Source organism: Vipera berus (assembly GCF_964194415.1).
Source record: "Vipera berus genome assembly, chromosome: 4".
Taxonomy (NCBI): Eukaryota; Metazoa; Chordata; class Lepidosauria; order Squamata; family Viperidae; genus Vipera; species Vipera berus.
In genome coordinates, this window is record NC_138206.1 from 92,608,932 (window position 1) to 92,625,408 (window position 16,477).

The 16,477-nt window shown below is 37.6% G+C and overlaps 1 protein-coding gene across 1 annotated transcript; it reads right to left on the reverse strand.

Moving 5' to 3' along the window:
* Window positions 1–7: 7 nt before the first annotated feature.
* On the reverse strand, window positions 8–8,465 carry PROZ (protein Z, vitamin K dependent plasma glycoprotein; the record flags this gene model as incomplete). The annotated part of the gene is given in 7 exon segments (XM_081327074.1): window positions 8–525; window positions 1,892–2,006; window positions 3,434–3,519; window positions 4,567–4,698; window positions 6,052–6,165; window positions 8,396–8,420; window positions 8,424–8,465. Coding segments are annotated over 7 exon segments (1,032 nt in total).
* Between the last annotated feature and the right edge of the window lie 8,012 nt (window positions 8,466–16,477).

Here is a 16,477-nt window from a genome sequence, read left to right on the forward strand (position 1 = left end):
TATTTCATTATCCCATTATTCGTTTAAACCACATCATGTATCTTGAGGTCTTGGTAAATATAAATGTTTTCCAATTAACTATTTCTGTTGCCCATGGTTCTAAAACTCCGGTGAGAAACCATGTGCCTTTATAGGGAACAGCAATAAAACTTCCTCCCAGAAGCATCTCTTTTGCTTGTACTTGGTTGTAACCACAGAATTCCCTTGTTATCAGATTTCTGTTGAGAATTTGCTTGCAATTATTCTCACTGAGGTAGGAAATAGGCCTCTGTACCAGGCTGGGGGTCAGATGACTTCTGTTTGCATTCCAGCCACTAAGAGTTCCTTCCATTTCTGAAATCAACACATGCTCTGCAAAATCCCTTTCTGGAATGCATATGGGTAAATGGTTACTGTCACAATCAATTTGGCCGCTAAGCTCAAGCAATGCCAGGTTGTTCTCGCCAGTGGTGTTGTCATAGCGGAAGTGTATATTTGACTCTTTCACTGGTATTACTTGATTCAATCCTTGCACCTTGTTGATTCCTGAACAGGTTAAAAAAATGTATTCATTGGTCATTACAATAGCTTTTCTTTCAGCTGGGTTTACATTAAACGAAAAATGCCATCTTGCTATGCTAATTAAGTTGCTAATGTTATGGAATAGAAAAGAATAAGCACAGAGAGGAACGGTGTCTTGAAAACATTTAAATATATACATGGATATATTTAATCCATACATCCATAAATATATGGTTTATGCACCTCTTTTGGGATCTATGGGGTCTGTTCAATATAACAAAGATAGCAAAATTTATTCACTTTGCTTGGAAGAGTAGACACTGTCCTGGAGCAAGTGTAGAAAAAAGGAAATACATGTTGGCTGTAGTCCTATTTTAACTAGGGCTGAAATAAGCAATATTATTATTAATAATGTATGTAGCCGAGGCTGGTCCTACCAATTGGTGGGGTGAAACTAATTTTATATAGCATCACGGAAAAGGAGGAGGTGGCACCAATTTTACATAGTGGAATATATAGGCTGGCAACCTTTGTCACACTTAGAAGGATCTTGTGGTTTGGGGGAAGGGCTGTAGTGACTGGAACAGTGTCTGCAAAAATACCTATAGTCAGATGGCAGCAAACATACTGTAACCCATCATTTCTTGCATGGTGCAATTTGTATGAAAGGAATTGCCACACGGAATAACATAAAGATTATATCCACAATCACACCAGACCACAACTTTTCTACATCACATGACTTTCACTGACATTAGGGAGGAGTAAATAAATGGCCACAGATTACCATATCAGGTGAGATTTTAACAGTCTTATAAGATCTTGTGTGAGAAGACAGAAATCTTAGTAATCTTGTGACATTTCAATATGTTTTTATTTTTTTAGAAAAGTTTCTCTTGGCATCACTGCGGCTACATGATGCATGTGTGCACTGAGGAAATGCAATGTTACTGTTCCTTAACATTTCTTTGTTCTTGTCGCTTAAAAGGTTAAAAAACTTCCTTGATTCAAGCTTGATTCATGGTGGTATCATGGATGCAGCATGAAAAAGCACTTTGCATAACTACCTTGCACAATGTTCTTGGACTTTCTAGAGTAGCCTGCAGCACTGGGATTTTCTTACAAAGTCTCCCATCCAAATGAATTCATTAATGATGGCTGACAATAACTTGAGATTAGGCAAAGTTGTTAACAGTTAAGGTGATAGCACATCTGTCTATCGTCCATCCATCCATCCATCCATCCATCCATCCATCCATCCATCCATCCAAACAGTAGCATGGCAAGTTTGCAAGGTGAGCATTCTGAATTTACTAATACTTGATGTATTTGAGTTTCTTTCTTTGAAATTCCCAATACCGAAAGAAGAAGCGGTTATTAAGTTACTTACCAACCACAGCACTAACAGGAGACAGCACTGCACATTCAGCTATAGTCAATACAAAGTTAGTTTTCAGGAGAACACCTCCACAGATCCACTTTCCTTCTGAATTTAACAGCAAGACCTTAAAAACAGAGCAAACTAGAGTTTCTCTTCCTCTTTACAGGCAGCTTGCCCATTAAGGTCATAAGTAGTAAGGGGGTCATCACATGACTGACTTAATTTTATGATCTTTTTTGTTGCAATTGTGCAAATCATGGTCATTAAGTAAAGCTGTAGTCATTAAACAAATGCTGTGATCATTAAGCAAAACCATTATTTGCTGTTTTTTCTCAAAACGTAAACATCTGTTTCTGGCAAAACAATTGTAAATTGTCATGACAATGGGACACTGTAAATGGCTATAAATGTGGGCTTGCTGAGTACATGAAATACTGTCAAATCACCACAGGGGGGCCTGACTGTCAAAATTCCAGAACCAGGTCATAAGTATCTTTTGGGGATCTGTCATTACTTTGAATGTTCACTAAGTGACCAATTGTAGGTTGAGGACTACCTGTACATCCACTAGAAAGGATATGTTGCTATTTCATTCAAGATTTCTTTATCAAGAAAACTAGCTAGTAGCTGTAATCATTGTCTTTATGAACTGGATAGTTGGTAAGTCAATTAACATAGGAGAAAAGCTGTGCAGCTTATAGCAGCTTTGACCTTTTAATAAAATTTCTTAGTTGGAAAAGGTGCTACCAAACTCCTGATTTTAAGCCAACATTTGGGTTATGCTGAATTATGGCCAGGTGAGATTTAGTAAGGAATATGGGGTAGAAAATCCAGATTGGTGTAGACTAGCAAAAATTTATGCAAATCACAAATGGATAAGAAGACGGATTACCCAGCTGTAATTCTCTTAAAAAATGTTTGCTATCGTTTGAGTAGAATTCCAAAAATAATACAATAATTTAATGCTCTCTCTGATGCCACAAAGTTTTAAACAGTGCACACTACACTTCATCTTAGCCAAAAGGCCAGAATTAGCTCCCTAAAAGAGAGCTACAGAATGCTCATTACCATGAAATTTGTGAATCATTTGAATGTGTTAACCTTTCCCAGCCTAAGGGAAAAATCCTTTAGAGCTAGATATAAGATTAAATATAACATACATGAAATACGTCCATGTGTTTCTGAAGAAAAAGAAATTGTTGAGTACCGGTACATCCCCCCTCCTTTATTGCGACTACTATAGACAAGTGTGAAAGTACTATATACAGTATACCAGTCCTCAATTTCCATGAAAATTGTACTGTACTAAATTATTATCTGATGTCAAGATGAAATAAGGAGAATTGCCACCTATTGATGGGCAGCAGTAAAGACATATCAGTTAACTCCCTAAACTAATTTTAATTTTTTTGTAATTTATATTTTAAATTTTATTTTTCTGATCTACAGTCAGGATTTGGATTTGGATTTGACCACCTGTAAGCATTACAAGTCTTCATTTGAGCCCCCAAAGCCAGACCAACTCAGGAGCTCCCCCATCTCTTTGGGTACCTGCCAGGGGAATTCTCTGTCAAGCCTTCCAGCTGCATTGGGTGGACATGAAAGAGGATCTTGATATTTTCCACAGGCACATTCATCTAGCAGTATATTGTAAGAAAAGAAAACAATTTCATTTTTAATAGGTAGATTTCAAGAGGAACTATTTTTGTTAAATTTGATTAAAATAAAATGTTTTTTAAACAAGAAATTGGGTGTTTGATGAAAGCAAGCATGCTTTAACTATTTTGCTACCATTTGCAATTTGTACAGTGTAACATCTTTGTAGGTTATTTTTCCTCACAAAACTTTGGTATTCAGTCTAGGGGAGATGGCAAACACCTCCTGAGCTTTATTACTTTAAAATGTAGAAATAAATAAATTTAAAATAAATCTAGAAAGAATGCAGAGAAGAGCAACAAAGATGATTAGGAGACTGAAAGCTAAAACATATGAAGAATGGTTGCAGGAATTGGGTATGTCTAGTTTAATAAAAAGAAGGACTAAGTGTGACATGATAGCAGTACTCTAATATCTAAGGGACTGTCACAAAGAAGAGGTGGTCAACCTATTCTACAAAGCACCTGAAGGCAGGACAAGAAGCAATGGATGGAAACTAATCAACTTAGAACTAAGAACTTTCTTAACAGTGAGAACAATTGATCAGTGAAACTACTTGCCTCCAGAGGTTGTGGGTGCTCCAACACTGGAGTTTTTAAGAAGAGATTGGGTAACCATTTGTCTGAAATGATATAGGGTTTTCTGCTTGAGCAAGGGGTTGGACTAGAAGACCTCCAAGGTCCCTTCCAACTTTCTGTTATGTGTGTTGTTGTTTTCTGATAGTTAATTTTTTGGTAGATGTTGTAGAGCAAAGCTGCAGTAGGATCAAAACTGTTCATCATTTCTTATGACTGGAGACCCAACCGCTTCTAAAGGGAGTGGCAGTGAGTTGTGTTTACATTGCCCATTATGTTTAGAATGAGCTACATTTTGCACAGATAATCAAGGGCTTATTGTAATATGTAAACTTCTCCCAGTCCTTAATGCAACCTCAGTTACTGACAAATGAGCCAGAGATAATTTTAATTCTTTTGCTTAATATTTATACAATATTGACTCCTGGGTTACCTTTAAAAAATTCTACATACCTTGTGGAATGCATGATTTACTATCTTCCCCCAATTCATAGCCTTGGGCACATGAACAGCGGTAAAAGTTGAATTCTGGATAGCAGAAATGCTGACATCCTGTGTGGATTTCATGTCGGCACTCATTTTTAGCTATGGAAAATAAATTGCCACTTTTAGAAGGCAAACATGAAATGGGAAGTAAAAAATAAAATTATTCTGCAAAAAAACAACAAGAACTTTGTTTCTCTGAAAATATCATTTGCCAGACTTTATTTCTCTGAGATGTACAGATTCTTTGTAGCTCCCATAAGTTGTTGGTAAGTGTTTTTGGAATCAAAAGCTGCAGCTGTGTTCTGGAGAATGATGAGTAGCACCCAGATTTAGTCATAGAGAAGATTCACTGAAATCATTGCATAAAGTCCCATTGTTTTTTGCCACTCTTCTTGGACTATAGTATGACTAATTTTGGAATGAGTCATATGCATAGAGTCAGCTTTAAATTTGAGTAGTAGATTTGAGAAACTAAGAGTGGGAAAAGTCCCACAATGGACTGAAATGGCTGGATTGTATCTAGTTGTGATCATTCATGGTAAAATAATTTTGTATCTGCAGCCAAAACATCCCACATTGCTGTCATTTTCAATGCACCAATTAAGCAGAACTTCAGTTCCTTTACAGTATGAATAAAGTACAGAGACGGCCGTGTAATTTTCTTTGAAGTATGGCAAGATACAGCGATATATCATTAGATGATGGGCTGTGAGTAATTCTTTTTTAATCATTTTTCCCTTTCAACTTTTACTCATAAAAATAGATGACCTATTAAAGGCTTATTGTAGTTTTCATTTTGCAAATGCATGTACACAATGGAAAATCGTATGACTGCTATTGTGTGGTTTGTCTTCAGTGAGACAATATTGAAAGGAAAAGGTCTGTACTGTAATCCAAAAGGAAAAAAGGGAAAAGAGAAGTGGGATTTCTTCAACCATGGCAGGACATTTGGGAAGAAGAAGAGAAAGTACTATTTATATTATTTTATTTATTAGGGTTTTAATCCCAATTTTATTATTCAAGGCAACAAACATACATAATACCACTTAAGCATTCTTGTCCTTGTTGCCACCAAAACAATGTGAAAGCAGGCTTTTTTCTCCTAAAAATCTATTTGGGATGGGGGAATCTCCTGAAATGCTGCAGAGGAAGGGGACCTGGGCAGAATCAGTTCCCTACTCCTTATCTATTCAAACTCCAGGAGGTCCCAGGCCTTCTTTTGCAGTAGAGCTCTTCTGGAACCAGACAAATCTATCTGCTTGCAAAACAAAAGGATTTAAAGAGAAAAATGTCCACTGTGACCATATATTGCTTATACATTATTTTATGGCACCAAGTATTGGAAGACAGCAAACTAAATTACTTATAGTACCTACATTATTGAACTATTACTAATTTCTCATAAGAAGTAATGGCACACATTCTGGTTGATTAACAAAAATTGGTTTTTACCAAAAGCGCAGTTTACTCCTTCAAAGTCATCTCTACAGCTACATGTGTAGCTGCGAATTGTGTCCCTGCATACACCATTGTGAAGGCAAGGACTGGAAGAACACCTGATACCACCTGGGGGGAAAAAACACCTACATTTAGAGCTTTCTAACAAAGGAGTTTGTATTTTGTTCCTCTTCATATGTTTATCTGTAAGATACCAAGCAACATTTCCAAAAGAATTTCCTAGGCTCAATAATAATAATTAATAATAATAATAATAATAATAATAATAATAATAATAATAATAATAATAATAATAATAATAATAATAATAATAATAATAAGTTGGAAGGGACCTTGGAGGTCATCTAGTCCAACCCCCTGCTAAGGCAGGAAATTTAAATTTTTGAAATAATTTCTTCTATGCTGAGTGCTGTTCACCACTCAGGCATTCACTAGATGAGTTGGAAATGTCCCCCCACCCCCCAAAACCCCCTTTCAATCAGCAGGGCCAGTTGTAGTCCCAATACATATCACTGATGGCAACAAAACCCTTTATTTAATTGGCTTCACCCATCATTGGTTCCTGTCATGTGATCCCTGAATGCCAGTAGCCCCTAAAAGACTGAGGATTCCTGATGAGGCTCCAACACATCCCCAAAATACTCTTATGGGGGGAAAAACCATCAATAAAAGTGCAATGAAGATCAGATCACAGATATTCTCAAAAGAAACCAATGGTAAAGGTAAAGGTGGATGGAAATCAACCATATCTGAAAAATAGATCAAATTCTGCTTGCATTATTTCTGTTCTTAGTTTTTATATCAGGTATAAGCAACTTTTGTTAAGGGATGGAACATTTTTTGAAACAAAAAATCTAATAATTGCAGGGAGCAATGATTTAGAAATGTCACTTGGGGAGTAGAACTGAAAAAAAATCTTTTCTACTGTTTTCTGATACTGTTTAGAAATGAAATAAATGTAAGCCTGGTAGAAGCTTTTTGCAATTTTGTTTGTTTAACAAAAGCCTTAACTTATGGTCATCACTCTTTTTGCATTTTACTGGCATAATTAGGCACTGTGATCTAAAGTAACTATTGACTGAGACTATCTTTAGCCTGCAGAGCACAGTTTGACCTTCTGCTTTATTCAGAGATAGTTTTGCCACACTAACATGTGGATTACTTCCAAGTGCAACTAGATAAATTATTTTTATCATGATTAAATTTTAATAAATGTGTACTTTTAGTCCAGGGGTCCCCAACCTGTGGGCTCCGGCCCAATGGCTAGCAGCCCACGGCCCACTACTGGGACAGGCTGGCCAGTACATGTACGTGTGCACACGTACCCCCCCTTGTGCTAGCATTGCTGCCATGGGGCGTGAAAAAGGACACGGCACAGCCGCACTGCGTGAAAATGGGCCAACGCCACACCTCAGGGCACAAAAATGGGATGCTGCCTCACCTCAGTGCACGAAACCGGCTGATGCCGTGCCTTGGAGCACAGAAACAGGGCACTATGCACAAGAATAGGGCAGGGCTAGTGAATATCATGCAAGCACTAGCCCCGCCCTGTTTACACCACACTTATGCTTATGGCCCTGTGCGTAGGCATGCATGTGCATATGCATAAAATGCTTCCCCCTTCCTTTCCCTCTGGTCAGTTCCCTTGTTTTGTCATCAATTAAATCACTGAGTTTCCCTTGTGAAGGAAATTCAAGGTAATTAAAACATGCATAAATAAGATTATTTTGAAATACCTCTCAGCTGATTTGAGATTATTCTGCTAATAAGCCCTCTGAAAAAGCTTAGTGTTTTTCTAAAGAAAGATATGATGTATTTTTGTGGAAAAAAATTAAAGCAGATCAAACAAGAAACAAAAATAATGTATTCCTAGGGATAAATTTGTTGTAAAACAAATTAGCAAACTTAGTGCAGGATGAGCAGACCCATTTAATAGGTAACTGGAGAGCATGATTTATGAAAAAATTAAAAATTAAAAAAAGAATCTTCAAATATCACTATTATTTTTAAAAGAAAACACTGCTTTATGACATTTCTATGTTTGTTTATTACTGCTGCAAGACTAGCCTGGAACTGTTTGAAAATTCTTTCATATGATTTAAAGCAACGAATCTGGATTAATAATACTGACTAGAATTACTTCCTTTCTTCCTTTGTTCCTCCCTCCCAAAGAAGGCTAAGAATAAAAAAGCAAAATTTGCATTAATGGCAGTATCTTCTTTTGGGTGTCCTTTAGAATAGTAAATTATACCAGAATAGCTGGTGATTTATAAGAGAACATAAACACTGAAAATTCTTCTGTTACAAAATATTTTAAAATTTCTTCTTAGGAACTTACCAAAATAGACATTCCAAAATTCATCCTAGAAAAAAGAAATGTAATTGTTTTCTTGTGCAACTGCAGACATGTAAAATAACTGATTGTAAGAGACATAAAACTGCTGCTCTACACTGCAGTGTAAAGTTTATCAGTCTCTAGCATTTGGTCAACATCTTTCAACTTTCTGAGTCCTACTGCTAAGTAGACATAGATGTGATTATGTCATTCCTTTATTGTTGTTGTTGTTGCAGAAATAGGCTGCAGCAAATCACAAACATATTATTGCCCCGTACATTTTCTCTGCTCTGCAGAACACTAACTATACTGTCTCCCGGCTTTGGGCTCTTCCCCACAGCCAACTTAAAGTACATCCATCACTCCCTGAACTGACAGAAAAACATCCACACAAAATAAGAACAGTACTGGCAAATGGTGCTTCATATTATGGACAGAGATTGATGGATTGCTCCAGGTTTGTTTGCTTCTCTCCCACTAAATATTTGGTCCAGTTTGGTCTAGTGCAGACGTGTCAAACACAAGGCCCGGGGGCTGGATCCGGCCCACGAAGTGGTTTCATGTGGCCCGCGAAGCCATCCTGGAAACAGTGAGGGAACGGCCCCCACTACCTTGGCCCTGGCCCAGAGACCCTCCTTCTGCCAGAGACCCTCAGATCTGTCCCACTCCTGCCCAGGCCCCCATAGGCACCCTTGATGCGAATGATGTAGAGCTGGCCATGCCCACCCAGTAGGCCATATGCACTCTAGCCACGCCCACCCAGTAGGCCACACCCACCCTGGCCATACCCACCCGGCCCCCTGAGGGTAACTGCAATGCTGATGCGGCCCTCAATGAAATTGAGTTTGACACCCCTGGTCTAGTGGTTAAGGACTCTGGCTAGAAGCTGGGAGGCTATACATTTTAGTCCCACCTTAGGCAAGAAAGCTGGCTGGGGGGCCTTGGGTCAGTCATGCTCTCTCACCACCTTGAATTGTTTATAAAACATAGGAAAATATTTAACTTTTAAATATAAAAGATAAAACCTTGGAGTGGAGAAGGCATGCTTGCATTGACCTAAAGTGGTCAACAGGTGTCAGGCTTAGTTACTGTATATGGAGTGCAAAGCTAACACCCTGGTTAAGGTTTCTGCATTTGTACAGAAATGGTTACAATTCCAGAATAAGTTGTCTGAGGGTATTATAGCTGTGCCGTACCTGGATTGGAATGCCATTAAGGGGGCTTGTCTGATAAGGGAATTAACTTGTCTGTATGTGAATAATTGATTTTTGAAAATACATACAGTTTCTTCTGTGTTTTCGAAAGCCTCTCTTGCTTCTTCATATGTACACCTTTCCTCAAGGCATTCTCTTTCTAAATTCCCTTGGAGAATTTCCTCAAAAAACATAAAAGCAGCACGCCTGGATCTTCTCAGGACTTGATTTGCATCTTCTGTTTTCAGGAACACTTAAGAGAAGGACAAGGGGAAAAAATCAGATTTTTTTCCCCAAAAAGGACCTAACCCATCCCCATCTCAGCCCAGCCTCTTAAGTATGGAAAGGATCCAAAACATCCCCATGCCTTTGTGCCCCACCGCTGGAATAGATTGAAAATATCCTTCCTTGGGAGAGACGACTGATTAGATGATGAAAGTTTATCATGAAAGGATGAGAAGGTGCATGGGAGGACTACTTATCTCATGGTTTGCATCTGCTAACATTAATATGGGAGTTCTCCTCAAAATTCTCCTTCAACAACAGCAAAATGAATATGTTTGGTGCTGGATTAAAATGGTAAATTGGATGCGATAGCAAAAAAAATTGGTCTCCACCTATGTGCTATATACACATAAAACTGAATGGGGATGGGAAGGCTCTCATTTTTGTTACTAAATATGTCTCTAAGTATGAGAAGCTAAGCCCTGCTATTTTTGTTTCAATGCTTCATATGAAAACAAATCTGCAGGCTTCATTTTCCAAGCATATCTCCCTGGAACTGGTAGAATATCTATAGCAATAGAGGAGATAAGACAGAGAAGAACAAAATGTTCAGTTTCCTTCCTTCCTTCTTTCTGGTAAAAAGAAAAATGCCACTTAGTTTTGCATCTGAGGCTGCTGTCTCAGTTTACCCTTAACTAGGCAGTAAGTCTGGTAGCACTCAATAGAACAATCTCTAAGTATCATGCATCGGATTGCATTTCCACTTTATTATTAAGGGGTAAATGGCATGATTCATGTCTGGATGCCAGTACTAATCTAAAGCTTCCTTCTTCTGATTTATTTTTCCCTCCTGTGCAATAACAAACATTATTCGGGGATTAACTCTTAAAGATATAGAGTAGTAAGAGGTTAGTATATACTTTCCTTGTGCTCTTGTTTCTTTTTTGAAAAGTAACAGTTAATACTACGTGAGTAAAACTTCCTACCTGTTAGGTCTACGGAGTGAGTAATAAATGCAAATAAGAAAAAGCATATTATCCATTTGCGAATTCCCATTTTGGTTCCCTAGGCGTAGTTTGCTGAATTTTGTCTGCCTAACTGTGGCCCTTTGATGAAGACACAGAATGAGCAAAGTTTAAAGTGCAACTTTGGAAGCCCATTTCAAAAAAAAAAGGTAGCGCAATAACGCAGAGTGTCAACAACTAGAGATTTTGCTTAAAAGAAAAAGAAACCTATGGCATTTATATTACGTTTTATCTGATGAACTAATATGTGTTTTAAAACTGCACATGTGCATAAATGTCCTTCTGACTTTGCTCTTTGATAAAAATACTGTATTGTAAGCCTCAATAGGTGGACAGAAGATGCAACCCAGAGCAGCTGCTCAGAGTCTTATCCATATGGAGGGACAAGCTACTAGGGATATTTTGCTAAGTGTTAAGCACAGAGACAAACGTCATCACAGGCAGAGTGTTTTCCACATTGCTCTTAGCTAGGCAAGCAGGTAACATTATGCTTATGACCACTGTGTGAATGGTGGCGTACTGTAATATTTAAAACAATTCTTATCCTAATGTCCTTCACAAGGATCAATTTTACTTGTATTTATGACAAAGGCGAAAACTTTAGACTCCTAAAATGAAAGATGACTCACACCCTGGACGGTATCTCTTTACTCTCCTACCATCGGGTAGGAGATATAGGAGTATAGCCAGCCGTAACAACAGGCTGAAGAACAGCTTTTATCCATGGGCTGTTAGGCTTTTGAACAGGAAATAATTGTATAAACTTTATGCATGATTGACTTGCCAGGCCGGTGTATTGTGCAATTAGCTCACATGGTGTAATAAGATGGAGGGTTTGTTGTCACTGTGAGTTGGGGGTGGGGGCACGAAGGGAGGCTCAGCCAATCTCAATGTATACATGGTTGTACTTTGACAATAAAGGTTCATTCATTTATCATTCATGGTATTTAGGTATAATAAACACATAATTCAGGTCCCAGTGGCACTTCTAGTTTCCAGTTTCCTCTTAAATGTCTCTTGTTCACTACACTTTGCTGTTTCTCTTTGGAGATCTTTGTAAAGAGTTTAACAGGAATGTTTGCTGTGACCTTACAGTGTCACTTGTCTTGCAATCCTACATAAAGCTGTGAATAGGTATTATCGTGTCTTTTGACAGTAAGCAAACATACAGCTTTTTGTCCAGGTCTTCAAGAAACTCAGCACATGTGGACTGTGCACTGTTTGTTTTGTAGGGCTATAAACAGAATTTCTAACAAACCATTTGTCTGTAATGGGCAGGGATTCATAAACTGGGTCAAGACATTGGTCTACAAGATCTCTAAATACCCTAAATGATTCTTCTAACTAAAACCTTCTACTCATAGATGAATCACTCTAACTATTCCCTCGTTTTCTTACTTTCTCTTACTTGTCTAAACTTTAACTTACTGCTCAAGAAATGGGGCAGTGTTTCCCCAAAAGAACAGATTCTCTTAGTCTAATTACTTCACAAGGGCAATGCTGATTCTAACCTTCATAGCACAGTTGCGGCCACATTCCAGGTAAACTCTTTACAAAGATCTCCAAAGAGAAACAGCAAAGGGTAGTGAACAAGAGACATTTAAGAGGAAACTGGAAACCAGAAGTGCCACTGGGACCTGGCTAGGTTGCTGTCAGACTCATGAAATTTGGTCATAAATGCATGCACTGGTTAGAAAATATTTTTATTACTGTTATATTTATGAATGGTTGCTAACCCAGATAATTGCTAAAAAGTTTATTTAATTTTTGGGATAATCACACAGTGGTTGTCCTTTAGGGTCAGCTTTGTCATTGTCCCAATTGCATGTACTCATCCCATCCACTCTAACAGAAAAGGCATGTTGTGGGTCCCATCCACAAAGAAATGTCACCTGACAGGACCCAGGAGAGGAGCCTTTTCAGTGCAGCACCCGCCCTTTGGAACATCATCCCCCCAGAGGTCAGACTTATCCCACCCTTACTGGCCTTTCAGAAGAGCTTGGAAACATGGCTTTGCCATCTGGCCTGTAGATTTGATCACAAGGTGTGAAGCCTGCAAAGTGGTTACATTGTTAGTGAATTAACTGCATTTTCCCACTGGATATGTTTTCATAGTTTTTACTATTTTAATGTTTTTATTTTGTTTATGGGTTTTTTATTTTGTTTTTGCATTGTTTTTGTTTGTTTGTAATCTGTCCAAAGTCACATAGGCGAGATGGGTGGTTCTATAAAATGAACAAACAGAGAAATGAAACAAGTGTCCTCTTTGGCTCTGCATATCCTGCAAAGGGAGGGCTTCTTATTATGCAGAGCATTCATGAGGCACTTTCTTTGAATCACTGAAAGAGCTACCTCTTTTTCCAAGGTCATAAAGCTGCTATCGCATTGTTCCTGCCTGCTCTTATATGCACAGCTGTTTTGCTGGGCAGCTTTTAATAACCAAGCCAAGTTCAAGGTTTTGTTTTCACATCTGAAATATAAACAGTTTGGAATAGAATATTTGACAGACCATCTTCACCAATGCAGAGAAAGTCAGTCACTAAGATGAGCACATTAGGCTATGCATGCAACAAATTGGCGTATGAAGATAATTTTGACTTTCCTTATATTAATCAATATAATCTATGGTAATTATTTCCTATTCACTTTTCTTCATCAAGTATAAGCTCAAAAATACATAAAGTAATTTTTTTTTAAAAAAATCAGACATTCAATGTGTGTTAATGATTGCCAGATTAATCTTTGAACTGCCTAAACAATCAGTATAGTTAAATAAATAGTTATAGCTAAAACCTCCCCAAGTTCTGGTTAGAAAAAAGCAATTTCAATAGAGTAAACACTCAATATCTTTTCATGTTAGTTTTTAATTTAGTATTAAGATAAGGTTGTAGTGTCATAGAGACAGGAGATGGCTACATGACAACATCAGTAAGAGAATGTGATCCTAGTTAGGAATGAAAACAGGTTAGAACATGATCAGAGAAACATTTTGTGTGATGCCAAAAGTATGTTGAAAAGGGTTAGGGTGTAGATTTATTAGCCTGTGGGAAATATGCATGAAAAATCATTTTGAGTCAGCAGTGCCATGACCTATGTCATATAATTCTTCCCTTCCAAGAACTGTACAGATGTTCGGTAGTAAGATTTTGTCCCAAACTGACAGCATAATTTTGCTGATAACATTGGAAGAATGTTGGACTTTGCTACTGACTCATAGGATAGAATGTCAACAAGTGAATTTGGTGTTCAGGAGATTATAGATGAAAGAAAAACAAGAAGGAGAGACCTTGTCTAATATGTCTTGGACATGCAGATGAAGATTGATTTTCTTGTGTCCTTTCATCTTGCACCATTATTTCATTATTAAAGTACAGAGAAGGAAGCTTAGAAGAGCTCTGAGCTCTGCAAATACTTGCATGAAATTTTGTTGTAAATTTACCCAAGACATCTAAAAAGAAATAAACTTATTTTGCTGTCTTACAGTAAAATGGGAATATCTTTTTGCTGAGTCAGATGGCTTGCTGTAATATGCATTTTCATTTCGTTTTTAAAAGATTAAAGCTGAAAGTGGAGCACTAACATTCCCTTCTCTGATTTTTTCATACCACAACCACCTGTCAGGTAATGTGAACTGAAAATAATGACCCTGAAAATCATCTAATGAATTTCCATGGTGGGGATAACCCTGGATACATGTCTCTATGGTTCTTGGTCTAACTGCTACACTTGTAGCTTCAAAAGAGAGTACTGTATTTCATTTACTGGAAATGTAAGGGAACATTATTTTTTTGAGTCTGTAGTTAAACACAGACTGTAATTTTCTTGTTATTCAAGAGTTTGGATTCCAGTCAATATTTATGTGCCTGTAAACTGTAATATAGGGACGCAGTGGCTCAGTGGGTTAGGACGCTGAGCTTGTTGATCAGAAGGTCGGCAGTTTGGCGGTTCGAATCCCGAGTGCCGCGTAACAGAGTGAGTGCCTGTTACTCGTCCCAGCTTCTGCCAACCTAGCAGTTTGAAAGCACGTAAAAATGCAAGTAGAAAAATAGGGACCACTACGGTGGGAAGGTAACAGCGTTCCGTGCGCCTTTGGCGTCTAGTCATGCCGGCCATATGACCACGGAGACGTCCTTGGACAAGTGCTGGCTCTTTGGCTTTGAAACGGAGATGAGCACCAGCCCCTAGAGTTGGAAACGACTAGCACGCATGTGCGGGGGAAACTTTACCTTTACCTTTAAACTGTAATATGGCTTGAATTATTCAAGCTTGGGTTAGTGTGCTAGTAAACCTGGAAAGCATGTTAATCCTGCTACTTTTATATTGTATCTGCATGAAGCCTGTTTATGTAATGGAGTAATTTCCTCCTCCTCCTCCTCCTCCTCCTGTCCCGACATAACTCTCCACCATGATGTCAATGAACAAGCTGGCCTGGACTGATGAGGGGATTGGGGGGGTTTGTTATTGTTTTTACTGGGGTTTTTTTTAAGATGTATTTTAATATGGGCATTTATTTAATCTTGTTTTAACTTTTGTAATTTTGTATTTTTATTCTTGCCCTGTACACCGCCCTGAGTCCTTCGGGAGAAGGGCGGTATAGAAATATTATTAAATTAAATTAAAATTAAAATATTCTGCTCCATCATTAAAATCATAAATCACTTTGCCATTTAGCAGCTCAAGTCATTTTACAATAGAAAGTTGGCAAAGACTATGAATGAATGTAGAAACAGAGATGATCCAGGATTAACATTTTGAACAATTCATTGTAAAAATATCTGTTTCATAGAGAGATCTGTAAATTTTTGTGATATTTTCTATGCTACTTTAACATAACTAAACTTGAGAAGAGAAACTTCTAACTGCAGCTCTAATTACAAGAACTATGTAGGTATTTAATAGTATCTTAGACCTTCATATTCTGAAATCAGCTGGAATAGATCAATTTCTGGATCATATTAAATTAACAGTTTGCACAGCTATGGTTGCTGCATTGATTCCTTCTATTCTTGAACTGTCTAAACTTTGTCAACTTTCTTGTACTAAAGATTAGTTCAGTTGATGTGTGCTTCACATTTAAGTCTTTCATCTCTGTTTCCACTGGGGCATTGTTGTTGGAATAAAAATATTGCTGTACTCTAAATTAAGAATTTGAGATGAACATTAAGCATCTCTTAAGAAAACCTTCCACTTTATATTTATGAACAATGGGCACATTTAGACACTTTATGATAAAATATCCTAATTGTGTACCAGAAGTATGGGATAGAGGAGAGTTTATATAGGCCCTGATTCTTTTTAGTTTTGCTTAGACTTGAGTTCATGATGCATTTAGTAAGAATGGTCTTCCATATTTTTTAATACAGTTGGATCTTTTGGGAATATTGATTTGTAATAAATATGAAAGTAGTTCCAAAGCTGAGCATTTTATTTTATTACTGCATATCGGCATATAAATAAAAGAATCATTCTTCCGGTTCTTTTAAACTCAGCCCCATATTTCATTTATCTGTACGTGCTACTTTAGCATTCCATTCTCATTGCCAGAATAAGTGGTTGTTACTATTGGTTTGCCTCTGAATACCAGTGATGTAAAAATTGCCCATCACCTTCAAAACGAATATCTGATGAAAGTATGGTGAACT